Source organism: Dreissena polymorpha, chromosome 6 (genome assembly GCF_020536995.1).
Source record: "Dreissena polymorpha isolate Duluth1 chromosome 6, UMN_Dpol_1.0, whole genome shotgun sequence".
Classification (NCBI taxonomy): domain Eukaryota; kingdom Metazoa; phylum Mollusca; class Bivalvia; order Myida; family Dreissenidae; genus Dreissena; species Dreissena polymorpha.
In genome coordinates this window covers 30,214,824-30,235,774 of record NC_068360.1, presented here as the reverse complement: position 1 = coordinate 30,235,774, position 20,951 = coordinate 30,214,824, and the positions used below count along the sequence as shown (strand labels likewise).

General features: G+C 36.7%; 1 protein-coding gene across 4 annotated transcripts in view; it reads right to left on the bottom strand.

Moving 5' to 3' along the window:
• The window catches only part of LOC127833827 (patched domain-containing protein 3-like), a 68,982-nt gene that overhangs the window by 7,535 nt on the left and 40,496 nt on the right, over positions 1 to 20,951 (bottom strand). For all 4 annotated transcript variants that reach the window (XM_052359304.1, XM_052359306.1, XM_052359305.1 and 1 more), the window contains exons 3-9: positions 17,660 to 17,850; positions 10,140 to 10,363; positions 8,741 to 8,900; positions 6,263 to 6,363; positions 4,240 to 4,418; positions 1,261 to 1,403; positions 837 to 1,052 (exon numbers count right to left, since the gene is read on the bottom strand). In XM_052359304.1, coding sequence (XP_052215264.1) covers positions 837 to 1,052; positions 1,261 to 1,403; positions 4,240 to 4,418; positions 6,263 to 6,363; positions 8,741 to 8,900; positions 10,140 to 10,363; positions 17,660 to 17,850 — 1,214 coding nt within the window. The remainder of the gene's footprint in view (positions 1 to 836; positions 1,053 to 1,260; positions 1,404 to 4,239; positions 4,419 to 6,262; positions 6,364 to 8,740; positions 8,901 to 10,139; positions 10,364 to 17,659; positions 17,851 to 20,951) is intronic.

Genomic DNA, 20,951 nt, shown 5'->3' with positions numbered 1-20,951 from the left:
CATATAATAAAATGTAACAATAACAAGAGATGTATTGTCAGAAACACAATGCCCCCTATTGCGCCGCTTTGAAGCCCTATATTTGACCTTTGACCTTGAAGGATAACCTTGACCTTCACCACTCAAAATGTGCAGCTCCATTAGATACACATGCATGCCAAATATCAAGTTGCAATAGATACACATGCATGCAAAATATCAAGTTGCTATCTTCAATATTTAAAAAGTTTTGGCCAATGTTAAAGTTTTCGGACGGACGGAATATTTGACATTTGACCTTGAAGGATGACCTTGACCTTCACCTTTCACCACTAAAAATGTTCAGCTCCAGGAGATACACATGCATGCCAAATATCAAGTTGCAATCTTCAATAGTGAAAAAGTTATGGCCAATGTTAAAGTTTTTGGATGGACGGAATATTTGACATTTGACCTTGAAGGATGACCTTGACCTTCACCTTTCACCACTCAAAATGTTCAGCTCCAGGAGATACATATGCATTCCAAATATCAAGTTGCTATCTTCAATAGTGAAAAAGTTATGGCCAATGTTAAAGTTTTCGGACGGACGGGCAGACGCCATATATTAGACATTTTGACCTTGAAGGATGACCTTCACCTTTCACCACTCAAAATGTGCAGCTCCATGAGATGCATATGCATGCCAATTATCAAGTTGCTATGTTAAATATTGAAAATGTTATGACCATTAAAGTTTTCGGACGGACGGACAGACTGACATACTGACTGACTGACGGACAGTTCAACTGCTATATGCCACCCTACCGAGGGCATAAAAAGTAACAATAGTAAAACGTATTTTACTCTTTAAATACCCGTATATATACAGAAGTTCCTGACTGCCAGAAAGCTGGACCACGCCCCGGACATGAACGCTATCACGTTTGTTAACGAGGTGATGGTAACCCCGACACCTGCTGCCCTCATTGTCTCTTTCATCCGGTCCTCCACAGTGGGCTCGCCTTCAGAAGTCTCCCGTTGCGCGCCCGAAAGACCCGATAGCAATATAAACATGTCATCGATACCTACGCCTGAAGGTAATGGTCATGAATGCATTTTTATTGTTATTCTTCCGCATATCTCTGAGTTCAGTAGTTGTTATTTATTGGCATGAGTACGAGTAAAACAGCGTATCCACGGAAAGTGTGAGGTAGTTGAATACAGCGGTGATTTGACTAAATTGCCATTACATTCTGCAAAAACATCAAATTAAACCAACAAAAAAGTTCAGATACCTACCTATAATCAGGAACGGCATAACGCCAACGATGCTTACAAACTCGAGACCCGCAGCCATACAGAGTCCTAAAGAAGCGATTATTGCGAGTCCTGCGGCAAGAATGCCTGCCAAGCCTAACAGAGCCCTCTGGTTGACTGCATCCCTAGTAAGCAAGGAACACGCGCCATTTAATGAGATTCAAAACTATAGCAAGTCACTAGCTCAGGAGTATTAAAGCCATAAAAAAGACAAAACATGTGAGAATGGAGTCTTGTCGTGAGAATGCCTGCCCAGTAAAACAGCATCCTCCTATTAACCACGTCTCTAGTGCGCAAGGAACAATCGCCGTTAAATGAGGTTCAACACTATAGCAAGGCACTAGCTCAGAAACATTAAAGCCATACAGATATCAAAACTTGCGATTATGGAGATTTTAATTGATAGAATACCTGCCCAGTATAACAACATCCTCTAGTTGACAGCGTCCCTAGTTAGCATGGAACATTCGCTATTTGATGAGGTTTGACCATTTAACCAGTCACAAGCTAAGGCATATTAAAGCCATACAGAGGCTGGCGGTAATTACAATAAATTCCAGCCCAGCCTTGGTGCATCCCTAGGAAGGATTGGGGATTCTAACATAATGAGGCACGATACAATGACCTGTCAAAAGGAACAATAGCACATTCTAAAGCGCAAAAATCAGTCAATAGGGAAATTAGTATATCATAAGAAGCGACAATATAACCAGTTAAAAGGCCCATATCACATTGTGAGGCGGGAATGAAAGTTAAACAGTAAATGAAGAAACATAGATACTTCATATATTGTCTTTGTTAAGAGTATGTTATTATGAGGAGCGGTTACAAAACCAGTCAACAAGGATAATGCAGCTTTTATCATATAGAGGAGGGTGTAGTTCATTGTAAGGGGCGGTTACATAACAAGTCATAAGGGATAAAGCACTTATTGTTATTTTAAGTAGACACTTTTTATAATGATGGGCAACAAAATATGCAGTCAATAGTTATAATGCAACCATTCTATTGCTATAAGGAGGAGGCATGTAGTCAATAGGGATAATGAAAAAAGTTCACTGTTTTGAGGATACAAATGACATTTTAAGGGGCGTTATCATAACCAGTCGGTAGAGATAATGCAGCTATTATATTGTTATTAGGTGGCATCATTATCAGACAATAACCTATGTATCTGTATCATAATGATGACGCATGTTAGTATAAGGGGTGTCACCATAACCAGTCAATAGGAATAATGAAGCTTTTGTATTGTAATGAGAAAGACGTTCGTTATTATGAGGGTAAGCATCACTCCCAATCAATATGGATAATCAAAATATTGTATTATATTGAGGGGCGGCATCATGACCAGTAAAAAGAGACATATATTGAAGTTTTATAAGGAGGTAGAATGCTATTTTCAGGGTTGGAGTCAAAGCTAGTCAATATTGATAATTCATCTCTTCTATTGCTATAAGGTGGAGGCATGCTAATTTTAGGGGATGTGCCTTGACCAGCCAATAGTCATACATTGTATTGATATAAGGAGAATATAATGAGGACGCATGTTGTGATGGGGGCGGCATCATAACCAGCAATAAAGGATACTGTTATCATTGTATTGTATGAGGAAAACACATGCTATTATGAGGAACGGTGCCATAAGTAGTCAAATAAGGATAATTCAGCTATTGCATTGTTATTAGCATGAAGCAAACTATTATGAGGAGCGGAATCATAAGCTGTCATTAGGGATAATGGAGCAACTTTATTATTTTAAGAGAATGTGCGTTATTATTAGGTATGGTATCATAACAAGGCAATAGTGATAGTGTCGATATTTTATTGTTATGATATGGACACACGCTAAAGTGAGAGGCCACATCCTAACCATTTATTTATGAATAATGCAGCTATAATATTGTTATGTGGAGGACGCATTATTATCAGTTGTTGATAAGCAGGGAATATTATGAATGACGACCTCTTAACCAGTCAATGTTGCTAGCAATAAGTCCATATCGATATCAGGAACATCATAGCATACACAGAGAGACGCTATGATAACAAAAAGCTTTATGCATAATCAAAATTCTTATATACAGATAAAGCATATAAAAAAGGTTTGTCAGGTCAGGAGAAGATCTCAATCAAGTAAAAACTATACATTTCCACATTGTCTGTTATGTGTAACGTTAAATAATGAATTCCATATCCATTGAGCACAGCAGCATTTTTTAAGTTCCCTAGATGATTGGCATCTAATAAAAAAGGTTGGTCATAATTATTACCGTCACACTGCAATTCAGGTGTATACCAAGTTGCATGATTATTAATTATGTTCCTCTCGAGATTTGACATTTGCAGAAAATAAAGGAACAAGTATTATCCATTCATCACTTTGTATATATGAATACCACATATCATGATCATATTAAATGTTTTCAAATTATTCAATTTATTCGAGGATAAATGGCGAGTGGGTAACAGATGACACAGACAGAAGAAGGAACAGTACAACCGAATGCTAATACCAAGTTTCATGATAATATCTTATGCAGTTGATGAGTAATTAAAATATTTGTTCATTGTTTTGTCTTTTTTTCGTGAATGCAATTTGGTCATTTGACCAATGGTAAAGATTTAGAGGTCGTAAATATTCCTTACGTTACCTAAAACAGGTATACTAAGTTTCATCATAATACCATCAATTCTTTTTGGAAAATAGCAGAAACAAGTTGTACGAATTAATAAAAGGGACTATCAAAGCACGACAACCCTTCACATTATTCAAGCATGACCTGTAAACATGTCACATAGCAATCAGCATAATGAAACAACAAGACAACGATTTTCTTTTACACAGAAAGAATAGTAAAGCTGTATTAATGGATATGGAATGAGATATATACTAAAAAACTATGAGGTTAAATGCATTTATGTTTAGGTAAACGTGATGTTTCGTGTATCTTGTATTACCTTATATTCATCGTGGCGAAACAGGCGTACGTAAGCATTAACGTTATTGTGATTGAGAACAGCCCTATGTCCCCACTGATGTTTTTGTCTAGTTCCTCGTTCAGTGACAGATGGTTGGCATAGGCCACATCCAGTTCCATAGAGCTATAGCCATCCATCCGCGTTTTAAAAGCCTTCACCTGAAGCGGTGAAGAGGAGATTGTTTTGCTTGTGTTTGTTTTGATTTTTTTTGTCGCCCTTAATTCTGAATGTTTGTTTTAATAAATTTTGGCAAAGTGTGATGTTTTGACCTCATTAAAGCAATTTAAACTGCAAATACTTAATATTGACCGGTATAATGCGTTAACACGATTGATTTTCGGATTATGTGTATTTTGTGATAACTCTTTTGCTTTTTGACTTCTTTTAGGCCTTAAAACTTTACATTTATAAAGGAGCCATAATTATAACAATATTTCTCTTGTACTGACCCAAATGACGTTACTCACTGTTTATATTGTAACAGTGTTGTAGCCATTAGTCATCATGGGGTTGTGTTTAGCTGACCGTAATTTTTACTTAGCAAGTTACGCCAACTGTAGGGGTTAACAAGTACAGGATGCATGCTCTTAAAACAATGAATGACAATGGCCCTCATTGAACCAGAGATGGTCAGAAAATGTTCAAGAATATTGCGAAGTTATAAAAAGCCCCTACCTCACATGAAGCAGTAATATGATTGTCTCCTTTTGTTTTCAAGGGACGTAATTCTTTTATGTTTGCCTTGTAGATGGTAATAACAAGAAAACGTCAGAGAAGGGTGATGATCCCCAAAGTTTTTTTTGTCATAAAATTGCACAATATATTCAGATAAAAGAAAACGTCTTGAGGGCACAGTAGCTGAGGGACAAGAATTTGTTTATAGAAAATTTTAAAGGGCCATAACTCTGTGAAAAATAATCCGACCAGAACTCGCTGATAATATGCACATCTCCTCTTGGTAGTGAAGCTTCCCATAAAGTTTCATTGAATTCTGGTCATTAGTTGCTGAAAAAGAGCCAGGACAAGAATTGCACTATATGTACAGTTTATAGAAAATTTCAAGGGGCCATAACTCTGTGAAAAATCATCCGACCAGAACCGGCTGATAATATGCACATCTCCTCTTGGTAGTGAAGCTTCCCATAAAGTTTCATTGAATTCCGATCATTAGTTGCTGAGAAATAGCCCGGAAAAAAATGTGCACGGACGGAAGGACACACGGACGGACGGATGAAGCGGCGACTATATGCTCCCCCCAAAATAAATTTTTGGGGAGCATAAAAATCCTCATTTTCAGCAATATTTCTAGTCTATTTTTTGCCATAGCAACCAGAATTCTTGACTTGGGAACAAAATGAAATGACCTGCATAATCTCCATATTGCCATCTGTCCATGTTTCAAGTTTCATGAAAATATATGAAGAACTTTTAAAGTTATCCAGAAAAGTGTGACAGACTCAGTCTGACTGACACAAAGACTCGCGGACACATAAAGTGCAAACCATAAGTCCCCTCTGGTTTCACCCTTAGGGGACTAATAAGACTTACAATCTCCATCATTTAAGTAATGAAACTACTAAACTAAAAACTTAAACATTTTGTTATGTGAGCGCTTTTATCCATTTATCAAGAATGTCCTTAATTGATGCATGGAAATGTTTTGTTAAAATAAATAATCGTATATAATGCACTGTGTTTGCCGGAGAGTGACAAGGATAGAAGATGTAATATATATACATGTACATGTAAAATCAATCAGTCATTTCAAAATGTAAACTTGAATAAATCAATCATAGTTATCAGGTCTAAAACCTAGCCATACCACTATGGCGGACAATGCAAGCAAGCAAACAAACCAATAAACACGAAGTAACCTATGTAATCTGCTGTACGAACTTATTCAACTAAAAACTTTAATATATGCCGGTATATATACAAAGTTGCTTAATATTTTACTGTTGCATATTGTAATACAAAAATGTATGTATTCATTTTATTTTACCCATAAGGCCGCCAGTTCTTTCCCCGAGTTTGCCTTCAGCGAGTACATAAGGTGAATGTATTCCAAGCCTGTCAGGACTCCGTTTGCAACTTTGACATTTCCTTTTTAGATACAAGACATGAAATTGAAAATGAAAACACATAATTTGGTTTTCTGATTGGACCATATAAGATAGGTTAATTTAATTTCAAGCCGCCAAAATACAACTAAAAAGATATAAACTAGCAACAGAATAAATTAATGATATATTTACATACAACTTATATTATTACTATTTGATGAAATGTTTTGATCTTTTTCACTGGCGCTTTATGAAAAAATAATGCAGTCTTAAGCAGGACAGCATATTCTACTGTCCACATGTAACGTTCTTCTATTGTACTTTACTTTATATAACTGGCTCCAATCTTACGCATGTTGCATTATTTTTTTTCTTTACAAATCATAATTATGGCTTTTAATATTTAGTGAATTTTAAAGGTTATTGCTGATTATAGCTGGAATATGTGCTATAAAGTGGGTGATTGAACCTGCCGCAATAATAGTATGCGTACTAAATGCACTTTTGCAGATCTGCTTGAATCAAATGAAGGGGAGGGGGATACGAAGTCAGAGCTGTAGACAATAACCATCCTTAATGCACGGTATGTGGCAGTGTTGGAACCTAAACACACATCCTTGGATATGTAGCCCTGTGCTATACCACCGGGTCTAGCAAATCATTATTGTTTTAAAAATTAAGAACAATATTTATTTTAAGAATCAAATGAAGGGGAGGGGGATACGAAGTCAGAGCTGTAGACAATAACCATCCTTAACGCACGGTATGTGGCAGTGTTGGAACCTTAACACACATCCTTGGATATGTAGCCCAGTACTATACCAACTGGTCTAGCAAATCATTATTGTTTTAAAATTAAGAACACTATTTATTTTAAGATAGTAGCTGGTTGGGGAGAGGGAGCTGGCACCTAAAAAAATACATATATTTAAACAAGGGCTGTTTGTAAAACATGCATGCCCCCCATATGGGCTCTCCATTGTAGTGACAGCCATTGTGTGAATATGTTTTTTGTCACTGTGACCTTGACCTTTGACCTAGTGACCTGAAAATCTATAGGGGTCATCTGCCAGTCATGATCAATGTACCTATGAATTTTCATGATCCTTGCAATAAGCGTTTTTGAGTTATCATCCAGAAACCATTTTACTATTTCGGGTCACCGTGACCTTGACCTTTGACCTAGTGACCTGAAAATCGATAGGGGTCATCTGCGAGTCACAATCAATCTACCTATCAAGTTTTAAGATCCTAGTTATAAGCGTTCTTCAGTTATCATCCGGAAACCATTTTACTATTTCGGGTCACCCTTAACTTGACCTTTGACCTAGTGACCTCAAAATGGATAGGGGTCATCTGCCAGTCATGATCAATGTACCTATGAAGTTTCATGATCCTAGGCATAAGCGTTCTTGAGTTATCATCCGGAAACCATTTTACTATTTCAGGCCACCATGACCTTGACCTTTGACCTAGTGACCTCAAAATCAATAGGGGTCATCTGTGAGTCATGATCAATGAACCTATGAAGTTTTATGATCGTAGCCATTAGCGTTCTTGAGTTATCATCCGGAAACAATTATACTATTTCAGGTCACCGTGACCTTGACCTTTGATATAGTGACCTGAAAATCAATAGGGGTCGACTGCAAGTCATGATCAATCAACCTATCAAGTTTCATGATCCTAGGCATAAGCGTTCTTGAGTTTTCATCCGGAAACCATTTTTACTATTTTGGGTCACCGTGACCTTGACCTTTGACCTTGTGACCTGAAAATCAATAGGGGTCATCTGCGAGTCATGATCAATGTACCTTTGAAGTTTCATGATCCTAGGCTTAAGCGTTCTTGAGTTATCATCCGAAAACCATTTTACTATTTCCAGTCACTGTTACCTTGACCTTTGACCTAGTGACCTGAAAATCAATAGGGGTCATCTGCGAGTCATGATCAATCTACCTATCAAGTTTCATGATCCTAGGCCTAAGCATTCTTGAGTTATCATCCGGAAACCATTTTACTATGTTGGGTCACTGTGACCTTGACCTTTGACCTAGTGACCTGAAAATCAATAGGGGTCATCTGCAAGTCATGATCAATCTACCTATTAAGTTTCATGATCCTAGGCCTAAGCATTCTTGAGTTATCATCCGGAAACCATTTTACTATTTCGGGTCACCGTGACCTTGACCTTTGACCTAGTGACCTCAAAATCAATAGGGGTCATCTACGAGTCATGATCAATCTACCTATGAAGTTTCATGATCCTAGGCCCAAGCGTTCTTGAGTTATCATCCGGAAACCACCTGGTGGACGGACCGACAGACCAACATGAGCAAAGCAATATACCCCCTCTTCTTTGAAGGGGGGCATAAATATATGTTCATTAGAAATACCTTTTCCTAATAATAGTTTACCTCCAGCTAGCGATGCATAGTTCACCATTCCCACTGCTGATGACCTAAACATGGGATACGTAACCTTCCTGTTCCCAACAGCACTAAGGAAGTCGGCATCCCAGAAGATTGATCCTCCCAATGCGCATGCACCGTAGGCTTTTGCACACAAGTCTTTGAACTAAATTATCAAAAACCACAGTCTCACAAAGATAACAACTGCATCATGAGTTTTACTTCTTACTAATCAAAGCAATATTAATACATAGGTAAAAAGGTATACTACATTGTAGAGATGTATTTAAGGCCAATATCAATTCAGTACATGTGTATTTTTAAACAATAACACAATCTGTACTTGTTATTAGGATATTAGAAGTTTTATAAACAATATTAAGCTCATGATTGACCACAAGTTGACGTGATGTACATACAACACTTTAAAACATAAACTAACAAGCAAATTCGTTGAATTGATATCCCCTGCCAATATGCTTCTGGACACAAAAGTGTTATATTTGACACTCAAAAAAGCATTTTTTCAAGATACAAACTCCTTTATTATCCAATGGTGTACAATGCCATTTGGCGTGCATCATCCTCTTATCCATATATATACTCATACCAAGTTTAAATGAAATCCGCCAAAGCACTTCCAAGATATGGCTCCGGACACAAAAAAGCATTTTTCCAAGATACAAAGGGCCATAACTCTGTTATCAACAGATGGTGTACAATGCCATAGAGGCGTGCATCATCCTCTTATCCATATATATACTCATACCAAGTTTCATTGAAATCCGCCAAAGCACTTCCAAGATATGGCTCCGGACACAAAAGTGCCAGACGGATGGAAGGACGGAAAGACGGACGGAAGGACGGACGGAAAACGCCAAATCAATATCCCTCCGCCTATGGCGGGGGATAACAAGCAAATTTGTTGAATCGATATTCCCTGCCAATATGCTTCTGGACACAAAAGTGTTATATTTGACACTCTAAAAAGCATTTTTTCAAGAGACAAATGGTTATAAATCCGTTATTAACAAATGGTGTACAATGCCCTTTGGTGTGCATCATTCTCTTATCCATATACATGTATATACTCATACCAAGTTTCAATGAAATCCCCCAAAGCACTTCCAAGATATGGCTCTGGACACACAAAAAAGCATTTTTTCAAGATACAAAGATACAAATAACTCTGTTATTAACAGAAGGTGTACAATGCCATTTTGCGTGCATCATCCTTCTATCCATATATATACTTATACCAAGTTTCAATGAAATCAGCCAAAGCACTTCCAAGATATGGCTCCAGAAGGATGGACAGACAAAGCCAAAACAATATCCCTCCGCCTATGGCGGGGATAATAAAAAAATATTCCAAGGCCAATAGTTTTTTAAACATAATTCTCACTGTAAAAGTAGTTCCATTGTGGGTAACGGTTATGTTCTGCACGAGTTTGTCCAGATCCTTGACCTTATCCAGCGCGTTCAAGGTCAAAAGGTCACCAGATTTGGCCTGCACGATGACCCTAGCATAGAAGCCTTCTGACAGTGACTGGATACTGTGGTAGTTTCTGTTGCTCAGATCAGGAAAAGTGGCCTCCATTGTTGCATGGTCTTCTCTCGAACGAGTACCTGTTACAAGGTGGTAGAAATGGTAACCAATAATAAACAACAAGAGGGCTATGGTGGCCCTGGGTACTCACCTGAGTAGTATTAACGTCAAGCAAGGGTTGTTAAAGTTGTTTGTGAAAAGAAAGGGTTTGTTGTTATGGCAGATACATGTATATACATATATGTGTTATAAGTAGTTTTTTTTGTGTGTACGTGTGTGTTAAAGTTTTTTAAAATAGACATTCGTTACCCGTTGCGACAAAGCTATATTTTGGATAAAAATAATTTGAGGACAGAATTTAATAATGAGCATCAGCAAAAGCAAATTGAAGTACATTTTTCAACAAATTGTTGTCAAGCTTTGAGATCATGAGATAAGCATCCAGCATCGTTGAATATTATAGGAGATGACTAGTTACAATATGTTTTTGCATAAATTGCTTTAGATACTGAAAACAACTGTATTTTTTCAATAGATTGAGTGTTTATAAAACAGTATTTGCATAATTAAATACAATATGTTGAATTGTTATCACATATCACAGTCCGTTGTAAAGAAGTAAATGAGTATTAAAATAATGTACTAGAAATATGACATTGATCTTCTTTTAAGGTACAAAACATAACTTGACATTTCTCATAAGTACAATGGTCTGCAAATACAGAAGTAAACACACAGAAGATATTGGAAAAATGTATCATATCAAAACAACTGTGAAACTATTTGTAATTTAAATTAACAAAAAATCTGTAGCACAAAAACATTATTCTTTGCAAAAACAACTGCCAAAACAACTTTTCACATCTTTTAAATAGTATTTTTAAACACAGGGTACAATTTTCTGACTCAACTTTCAATTATATTTCCAATTGAAACAACAACAAGAGCTGGGTTTGAGAAACACAATGCCCACATCCATATATTTGACCTTTGACCTTGAATGATGACCTTGACCTTTCACCACTCAAAATGTGCAGCTTCATGAGATACACATGCATGCCAAATATCAAGTTGCTATCTTCAATATTTGACCTTTGACCATGAAGGATGACCTTGACCTTTCACCCCTCAAAATGTGCAGCTCCATGAGATAAACACGCATGCCAAATATCAAGTTGCTATCTTCAATATTGCAAAAGTTAAGGCCAATGTTTTTGGACTGACACACACACACACACAATGACAGACAGACACACACATAAAATGACAGACAGACACACACATACAATGACAGACAGACAGGCCAAAAACAATAAACCCTGATCATTTGATCTGGGGGCATAATAAAACACAATACAAATCACAAATCTTTCATAATAACACACAAACTGACTAACTGCAAACTGTACACCTAAACGTTTCAAGTTGTAATCTATCTTATGAATGGTGTCTGACATCAAGACAAAGGTCATTGATGGGAGTGCCCAGTTAATTGGGGCCAATTTGCAGAGAGTGTTCCACAAAAGTGACATGGCTATTTAAGAAGCCATCAATCAACACTTTTGTACTGCAACAATTCAAGCACAGGTATAAATGAGTTTTATATAGAGTAGGATAAGTAAATGAAAGGTCAAATAAGATTCATGTGTAACAATTCTCATTGTTTTTTTGGGTTTTACCACTATGTTCAATTTCTGCAACAAGAGGGCCTAAAAGACCCAAAGTTGCTCAACTGAGATTCAAAGGAACTGACCTGTTCTGTGCAGCCCAAGATGTCATTAGAACAAATGTTCTAACCAACTTCAATGAATAGTGAACACCCTGTGGGCCATATTTTTCAACAGACAAGAAACATTTTCGTACACATCCAAGATATCATTAAAACATATTATGACCAAGTTTCATGAAGATTGGACAATAAATGTGACTTTAAGAGTGTAAACAAGTTTTTTACAATAGCCATATACGGCAAAATGCACTGCCCCCAGGTAGCTATGTTTTACAACCCACTGGAACAATTTTTGAACTCTTCCAAGATATCATTGGGTCAAATCTTCTGACCAAGTTTAATGAAGATCAGACAAAAAATGATGCCTGACTGGCCTCTAAAGTGTTAGCAAGGTTTTACCAAAGCCATATAAGGAAAAATGCCCCGTCCCTTGGTGCCCATGTTTTTCAACCAACCGGAACTTTTTTTAACTCATCTAAGATATCATTAGGACAAATCTTCTGACCAAGTTTCATGATAATCGGACAATACATGTGGCCTCTAGAGTATTAACAAGGTTTTACTTTAGCCATATAAGGAAAAATGCCATGCCCCATTGGCAGCCATGTTTTTCAACCAACCGTAACTATTTTTGAACTCATCCAAGATATCATTGGACCAATCTTCTGACTAAGTTTCATGAAGATTGGACAATAAATTTGGCCTCTAGAGAGTTATCAAGGTTTTACTAAAGCCATATAGAGCCATATAAGGAAAAATGCCCGCCCCCTGGTTGCTATGTTTTTAAAGCAACTGGAACCATTTCGAACTTGTCCAAGATATCATTGGGATGAATCTTCAGACCAAGTTTCATGATGATCAGAAAATAAATGTGGCCTCTAGAGTGTTAACAAGGTTTTACAATAGCCATATAAGGAAAAATGCCCCGCCCCCTGGCGGCCATGTTTTTCAACCAACCTGCATCATTTTCGAACTCGTCCAAGATATTATTGGGATGAATTTCTGACAGAGTTTCATGAAGATTGGACAATACATGTGACTTCTAGGGTGTTAATAAGCTTTTTCTTTAATTGGACCTAGTGACCTTGTTTTTGACCTCAAGTGACCCAGTTTGAACTCGGACAACATATCATTTGGACAAATCTTCTGGCCAAGTTTCATGAAGATCAGAAAATAAATGTGGCCTCAATAGTGTTAACAAGGCAAAATGTTGACGACGGACGACGCACGTCAGACAAAAGGTGATCCCAAAAGCTCACCATGAGCACCTTATGCTCAGGTGAGCTAAAAATGTTGTCAAGCTTAATAAAATTAATCTGATAACTGTGCTGATATGGTAAATAATAATTAGGCAACAATGCCGTTACGTAAACCGAAAATAAACCAAAACTCGTGTAATTGTATAATGTTAAAGGACAATTTTGCTGTCATTGTCATAAATAATATGGCAAAAAGGTTGTTATAGTAACCAATAATAGAGTGACATTTATTTTCATATATATTATATGGTTGTTGACATATGAACTAATAACAAGGCAGTATTATTGCTTTGTGGTAACCAATAATAAATGCTGTCTTGGTAAATATTGTTAAAATTACAAAGTTGTTTAGAATGCAACTGACACAAGTAATATGCAGGCAAAATGTATGTTATTTTAACCAAAAATAAGATGACTAAGTTGTTTTTATGACGAAAGATATCATACTTATATTCTACATTAATTTAGTTTATATGGTACAAGATTGTGTTTTTGTTTTAATTCTTGAAATATAACACAATTAGATTTGTATATGAATGTAAGTTGAATGTACACCAATTATATTTGTGTACCCATCAAAAACTGTGCATAAACTACTTTGTTTATGAAATTCTTAATTTATCAATAATATATTAAAAGCTTTGTATGTATGTTTGTCATTTTCTACATATGAATTAAGCATTCTAAGGAGAAAATAAATGTTGCACTAAAAACTGTTGTCATCGAAACTTCCAATAATGACAATATTGCAGTCATTGTATCTGAAATTATAGTCACACAGTTATTGCATTGTATCTTTTTTAAATGTGAAAAGGTTGCTACCATAGAAACAAATAGCATGGCGATAATTGTGTAGGCATGGAAACTGATATTACAGCAGTAATATTGTTGTCATAGCTACTGATATAAAAGTGAAGTGGTCATTGTTAATAAAATTTAAGTAAAAGTGTGATACTCGTGGTAACTGCTACTGAAGCGATCATGACATGGTAATGACATCTTATATTATATTGTTCACATATTAACTGATTATAAGGGATGTTTGTAAAACATGCATACCCCTGACTTGTAGCAAATTCGTTTCTGTGACTGGTGAAAATCATTTGCAGTCAAACTGTAAGATTTCTCTAGACATTGGGTGAAAACAATGTTAATGTAACAAGCACATTGTCGCTGTCGTTCTCAAACCTCGTAGCTACAAAATGCCTACTTTTCAGGAGAGAGAAAAAACCGTCTCATTTTTTTTATAGGCAACCTCGTAGTTTCAAATAATTTTTTTTATAAAAACGTTTTTGTCAAATTTTTCCAAACGAAACGACGTACCTATAGGTGAAATTGCGTCGCTACGACTTTTCGCCGGGAAAAAAGCCAACAATCATTCTTAAACATTTTGTCACGTCACGTGGCTTTTTCAAGGGCTCTGATTGGCATAGAGCTACGAGATATAGCACAAAACACGCGCCAGACTTCATATATTTGGAAAAGACGAAAAAAATATTTTGAAAATTTTGGAGCTACGAGGTTTGAGAACGACAGCGACGACATGTGACATTGATTTTTGATGTGTTGACCATAAAAGCAATAGGCTATTTTGTTTACCACCCAAGTAACCAGCAAAACAATTTACCTGATCATAGAACAACCTGTTCTCTTCATATTGCGCATATACAAGTCCCTTTAACCTTGGTCTTTGACCGGATGACTTCAAACTATATACTGGTAAGCGTCTTAAATTTTACAAAAAATACAACAACACACATTTGCATGATCATGGGTAAAAAATTCTCAAGATATTGAGCGGAAAGAAATGTGTTGCTGAAAGCCTATTTGACCTTGACCTTTGACCTCATCCCAACAAAATAAAACAAGGGACAAAATTGTCACAAAACCAGGTTTTCAACTCAAAGTGTGACCTTGACCTTGGAGATATCAACGTTATTCTTTGGCGTGACACATCGTCCAATAACAGTGAACAAATGTGCCAAATGATTTTAAAATCTCACCATGAACAACATAGTTATTTCCCGGACAAGCTCATTTATGGCCATTTTTAACCTTTGAACTCAAAGTGTGACCTTGACCTTGGATATAACGACGTATTTCTTTGCGCGACACACCGTCCAATGATGACGAAAAAATGTGCTAATTGATTTTAAAATCTCACAATGAACGACATAGTTATGGCCCGGACAAGCTCATTTATGGCCATTTTTTACCTTTGAACTCAAAGTGTGACCTTGACCTTGGAGATATCGACGTAATTCTTTTGCGCGACACACCGTCCAATGATGGTGAACAAATGTGCCAATTGATTATAAAATGTCACAATGAAAGACATAGTTATTGCCCGCACAAGCTTGTTCCGCCCGCCCACCCACCAGTCCATCCGCCCGCCGACATTCAACAATCTAATAAACAGTTGTTTCCTTCGGAAAACCTGGTAAAAAAGCGTCTTTCTTACCGTTAAAGTAACCAGCACACCAATTTATATCACCTTAGGTCAAAGCGTTCTAGAGATATCATGCGTAAACCCATCTCTTGACACAGGCTAATGTGTCCCTGATCTTTGACCTAGTCATTTAAATCAATGTGTGTTTTCTTTTATTTTCATGTAACAAATATACAGTTGTACATGTATGTAAAAAAATTCTCAAAATACAATATCAAACAAGATGCGTTTGTGAAACACAATGTCCCCCTATATGATGTTTGACCTTGAAGGATGACCTTGACCTTGTGAAGGATGACCTTGACCTTGACCTTTCACCACTCAAAATGTGCAGCTCCATGAGATACACATGCATGTCAAATATCAAGTTGCTATCTTCAATATTGCAAAAGAATTAATAAAATAAGCGATTTGGGCCACATATATTTTGACCTCAAACCTTGAAGGATGACCTTGACCTTGACCTTTCACCACCTAAAATGTGCAGCTCCATGAGATACACATGCATGCCAAATATCAAGTTGCTATCTTCAATATTGCAAAAGTATTCATAAAATGAGCGATTTTGGCCACATATATTTGACCTCTGACCTTGAAGGATGACCTTGACATTGACCTTTCACCACTCAAAATGTGCAGCTTCATGAGATACATATGCATGCCAAATATGAAGTTGCTATCTTCAATATAGCAAAAGTTATTGCAAAATGTTAAAGTTGGCGCAAACAGACAGACAGACCAAAGGACCAACAGACCAACAGGGCAAAAACAATATGTCCCCCACTACTATAGTGGGGGACATTAAAAGGGCTCTTTGTAAAACATGCATGCCCCCCATATGGATTGTCAGTTGTAGTGGCAGCCATTGTGTGAATACGTTTTTGTCACTGTGACCTTGACCTTTGACCTAGTGACCTGAAAATCAATAGGGGTCATGTGCGAGTCATGATCAATGTACCTATGAAGTTTCATGATCCTAGGCGTAAGCGTTGTTGAGTTATCATCCGGAAACCATTTTACTGGTTCGAGTCATCGTGACCTTGACCTTTGACCTTCATCGTGACCTTGACCTTTGACCTAGTGACCTGAAAATAATAGGGGTCATCTGCCAGTCATGATCAATATACCTATTAAGTTTCATGATCCTAGGCCTAAGCTTTCTTGAGTTATCATCCGGAACCATTTTACTATTTCAAGTCACTGTGACCTTAACCTTTGACCTAGTGACCTGAAAATCAATAGGGGTCATCTGCCAGTCATTATAAATATACCTATGAAGTTTCATGATCCTAGGCGTAAGAATGCTTGAGTTACCATCCGGAAACCATTTTACTGTTTCGAGTCACTGTGACCTTAACCTTTGACCTGGTGACCTGAAAATCAATAGGTGTCATCTGCCAGTCATGATCAATGTACCTATGAAATTTCATGATCCTAGGTGTAAGCATTCTTGAGTGATCATCCGGAAACCATTTTACTGTTTCGAGTTACTGTGACCTTGACCTTTGACCTAGTGACCTGAAAATCAATAGGGGTCATCTGCGAGTCATGATCAATGTACCTATGAAGTTTCATGATCCTAGGCCTAAGCATTCTTGAGTTATCATCCGGAAACCATCTGGTGGACGGACCGAAGGACGGACCAACCAACATGTGCAAAACAATATGCCCCCTCTTCTTCGAAGGGGAGCTTAATAAATGTCCTGTTCCTAACCCCTTTAACCTTGACCTATGACATGGTGACTTCAAAATAAGTTAGTGTCCTATCTTTAACCAATGAAATTACTATATCGATTAGTATGATCATAAACAAAAGAAAAACATGCTCAAATTATTAAGCGGAAAAGAATTCACTGTTACCAATATGTGACATTAAACTTTGACCTGTTAACCACAAAGTTGATAGGCTTCTTTAGTGTATGTAAAGTACAATTCCCACCTTCGGGTAAATAAACATCCTGAGCGCTGATGTTCTTCTTCAGTCTGAGCATTCCCACAGCCAGTGCACAGTTGATGACGACGACGATGATGATGACCTTCCAGGCGTGACGGGAGATGAAACCGCCATATCGGGCGAACACATCGCCAATCTTTTTTTCAACACTCTCATAAAAGATCATTAAGTTCATTCTGTAAAGGGAAAAATGTTATTTAAAGTAAAGAATAAGTGCAGCCTTATTAATACGTTTCTGATGCGGTTATCAGGGGATGGGCAACTCATACAAAAATTGTCTCTTATATGTGATAAGACCAAAAAGTTCCATTGTGTTGTATAAACGCTGTCTCGTATATGCAATCAAATTGGAAGCATTCACGTGTTTACTCGTTGGTATGTGACGAAGTGCATAAGCGGCATTACAATTGGTTCTGTCTACCAAGTAAAATGGGTAAATTTAAGCATTCCAATGTGCCCATAATAATTGAAAACAAGAGCTTTCCCAAGACTATCCTTCCGCTTTTATAGTGTTATCTAAACACACTGAAGACATGTTTGATTATAAATATATGTCATAGTTATTCAATTAGTTATCTATTAAATAAAACCTGAAACTATGATTAACAAGAAGAAATGTGACTATGTCACAAAACAAGATTTCCATGGTTTTACCAATTTATTGAAATTAAATTAACTGTGCAAATCCATGTAAAGTCTGCATATAAGTTACTAAGGCACAAATTTAAACAAATGTACAGCCAACTACGTCCACCTGAACTTAAGTTGAGGAAAGGAATTTATTTGTCTATTTAGTATTTACATGTAAGGTAACAATTATCTTAATACAAAAGGCTGAAATGCAATCACACAACATGTACCACAGTGTATAAACCAATTGTATCATACCCGGATGTTGGGATGTGATTGCCATGGCGTAACGGCAATATTTACATACGGCTATTAATTTTGATACAAATCAATGGATTAATACTGCAAACAAGTTAGTAAACTATGTACTTTAGATGTCGTAGATAAATTAAGTTTCCATTGAGAACGTATAAATCCGCTTTGAAGAAGTTGTTGTTTATGAAAACATGGAAAATCACCGAAGAAAATTGGAAAACACGTGTTGCTCTATGCCAAAATATCCTTTTTACATATATATACATATTTTTGTATGAAATATTTTGCAATTGAAGTCAAATAACTGTTATGATACATATAATTTATCGGCATTTTTAATATACTAATATATTGATTAAAATAAACAAGATGGTTTTTAAAATGATTGTATCATAAATTGCAGTGATGCTGTATCATTGATTGTGATTACATTATATGCATTCTGTATCAATTATTGCGATAAATCAATGCCGATTTTGCAGATTTTGTATCATTGATTGGTCGAATATTCATATATGTCACAAATATGGTTAACAGAAGAGCTTAAACTTATTCCTGATACATCTTCGTTGTAACTCATGTCCAGCACATAATTGTTATTGCTGTCCTTTGGTTGGCTGATGGGGGAAATGTTTTTACTCATTTCATTGGTGGTGTTTCAGCAGAGATAGTTTTCATAGGGGTTGACTTAGACGGTTTTTGGCTTGGCCGGTAGTTTTGCTACGGTAAATTGCACAATTCTGTGTACTAGCACTTGCCATGACTTTATTTTTGAATATTTCTGTGTCCATGTGGTAGGGAAAACATTTTTGTACACTACAAATTCACTGTTTTGCTTTTAGGTTGGAGACTACATGAGACTTTGACAGTTGGTGGGAAACCATCATCAACTGGAGAAATGCCGGTAAATAGATGGCCATAAAACAGTGACCGCTGATCGCATTGAGTTCTGTCTTACATACTGGATGACCTATCTTTTTTATTGTTTAAATCATTGCGGCTTGGAATGCTCTTTAAGCAAAGGTATGGTTATCGGGGTGTCTTCGCGCAAAAGTTTGACTTCAATTTTTGTTAAAGTTATTGCTTTTACATTGAATTTGTGTAGGAAATCTTTTAGTAGCTACCTTTAGGTAAAAATGAAATATCTTCTGCAAGTGCAAAATATGACTGGGAAAGCGGATTTTTGGTCATTTCTAAGCAAAAAAGAAAATAAGTGCATTAAGTGCATGAATTCAGATTATTTGTCCTGGACTAGTTGTTTTTCAAGTTGACCCCCCACCCTTATATACTTGTAGCGGAATAAGAGCTAAATTGCTTTCCAACTTAAATTCAACGGCATATTGGTTGACCGTGTAGCGATAATTTGCTACATAAAGTGAAAATTCAACGCCAGGGACTTCGTGATCCATGAACGCAACAATAGCTTGTGCGAAAAGCATGAACATTCAAACACAGCCCCATTTCACCAACATGGAATGGCAGGCATTTTTACTGTATAGACAGTGCAGTAGATGCTTAACTGAGTCAGCCTTCATATTTAGTACAAAATCATGAATTTAACAAGCTTTATCACTACATATTATTCATAAAAATACACTTAAAATACATAAATGCATGTTTTTGTGTCAGTTTATATCTATTTCTATTGGGTATTTCAACTTTTTCAGTTAAAGGAACAGTGCCTTCCACAGGAAATTTTTCAGGCGCCCCGGGGCCGATCGGGGGTGGGTGCGGGAGGGGTATCCCCTGCCGAGGTTGAATTTTTGTTTAATTTAACGTGTCAATTAACGTTCTGTGGTGCGTTATAAATCTAAGAAAAACAGATATGAAGTGATTGGTTAGGATAAATGATTACGATTTTTTAAAGTTGTATCCAAATTAAGAGCATCTTAGTTATTTAACACTCATTATTTTCCCGATATTATAACTGTCATATCATCCTTTCCGAGCTCTTTTTCAGGTAGACGACAAAGATAGGCTAACAACAACTAAGTTAGAAAACTGTCGTTATAGCAGTTGCTTCCCTTTGATAACAAAGATACAAAGTCAAGCTGCTGCAACGATCGGGAACGTTCTATTAATGACTGATTTAGCACCAAGCTCACGTTTCTGTCACACTGATACTTAACTTTGCATGCTGTGCCCCCTATTATTGGACATATAAAGAGACGTTGTGTTATCTGAGTAAATGTGTTTTTACTGTGTTTTTTTACATTATGCTAACTTCTTCGAAGTCTTTTGTTTGACTTCTCGCTTTCACTATGTTCGGTGTGTGTTGGTAATGCGTGCAACAAAGATGAAAGAACAAAATATGTATAATAGCAAGTTCAGTTATTGACTCGCTACTTGACACGTTGCATTTGTTTTTACAGTTGAGATATTAGGAGTTTTC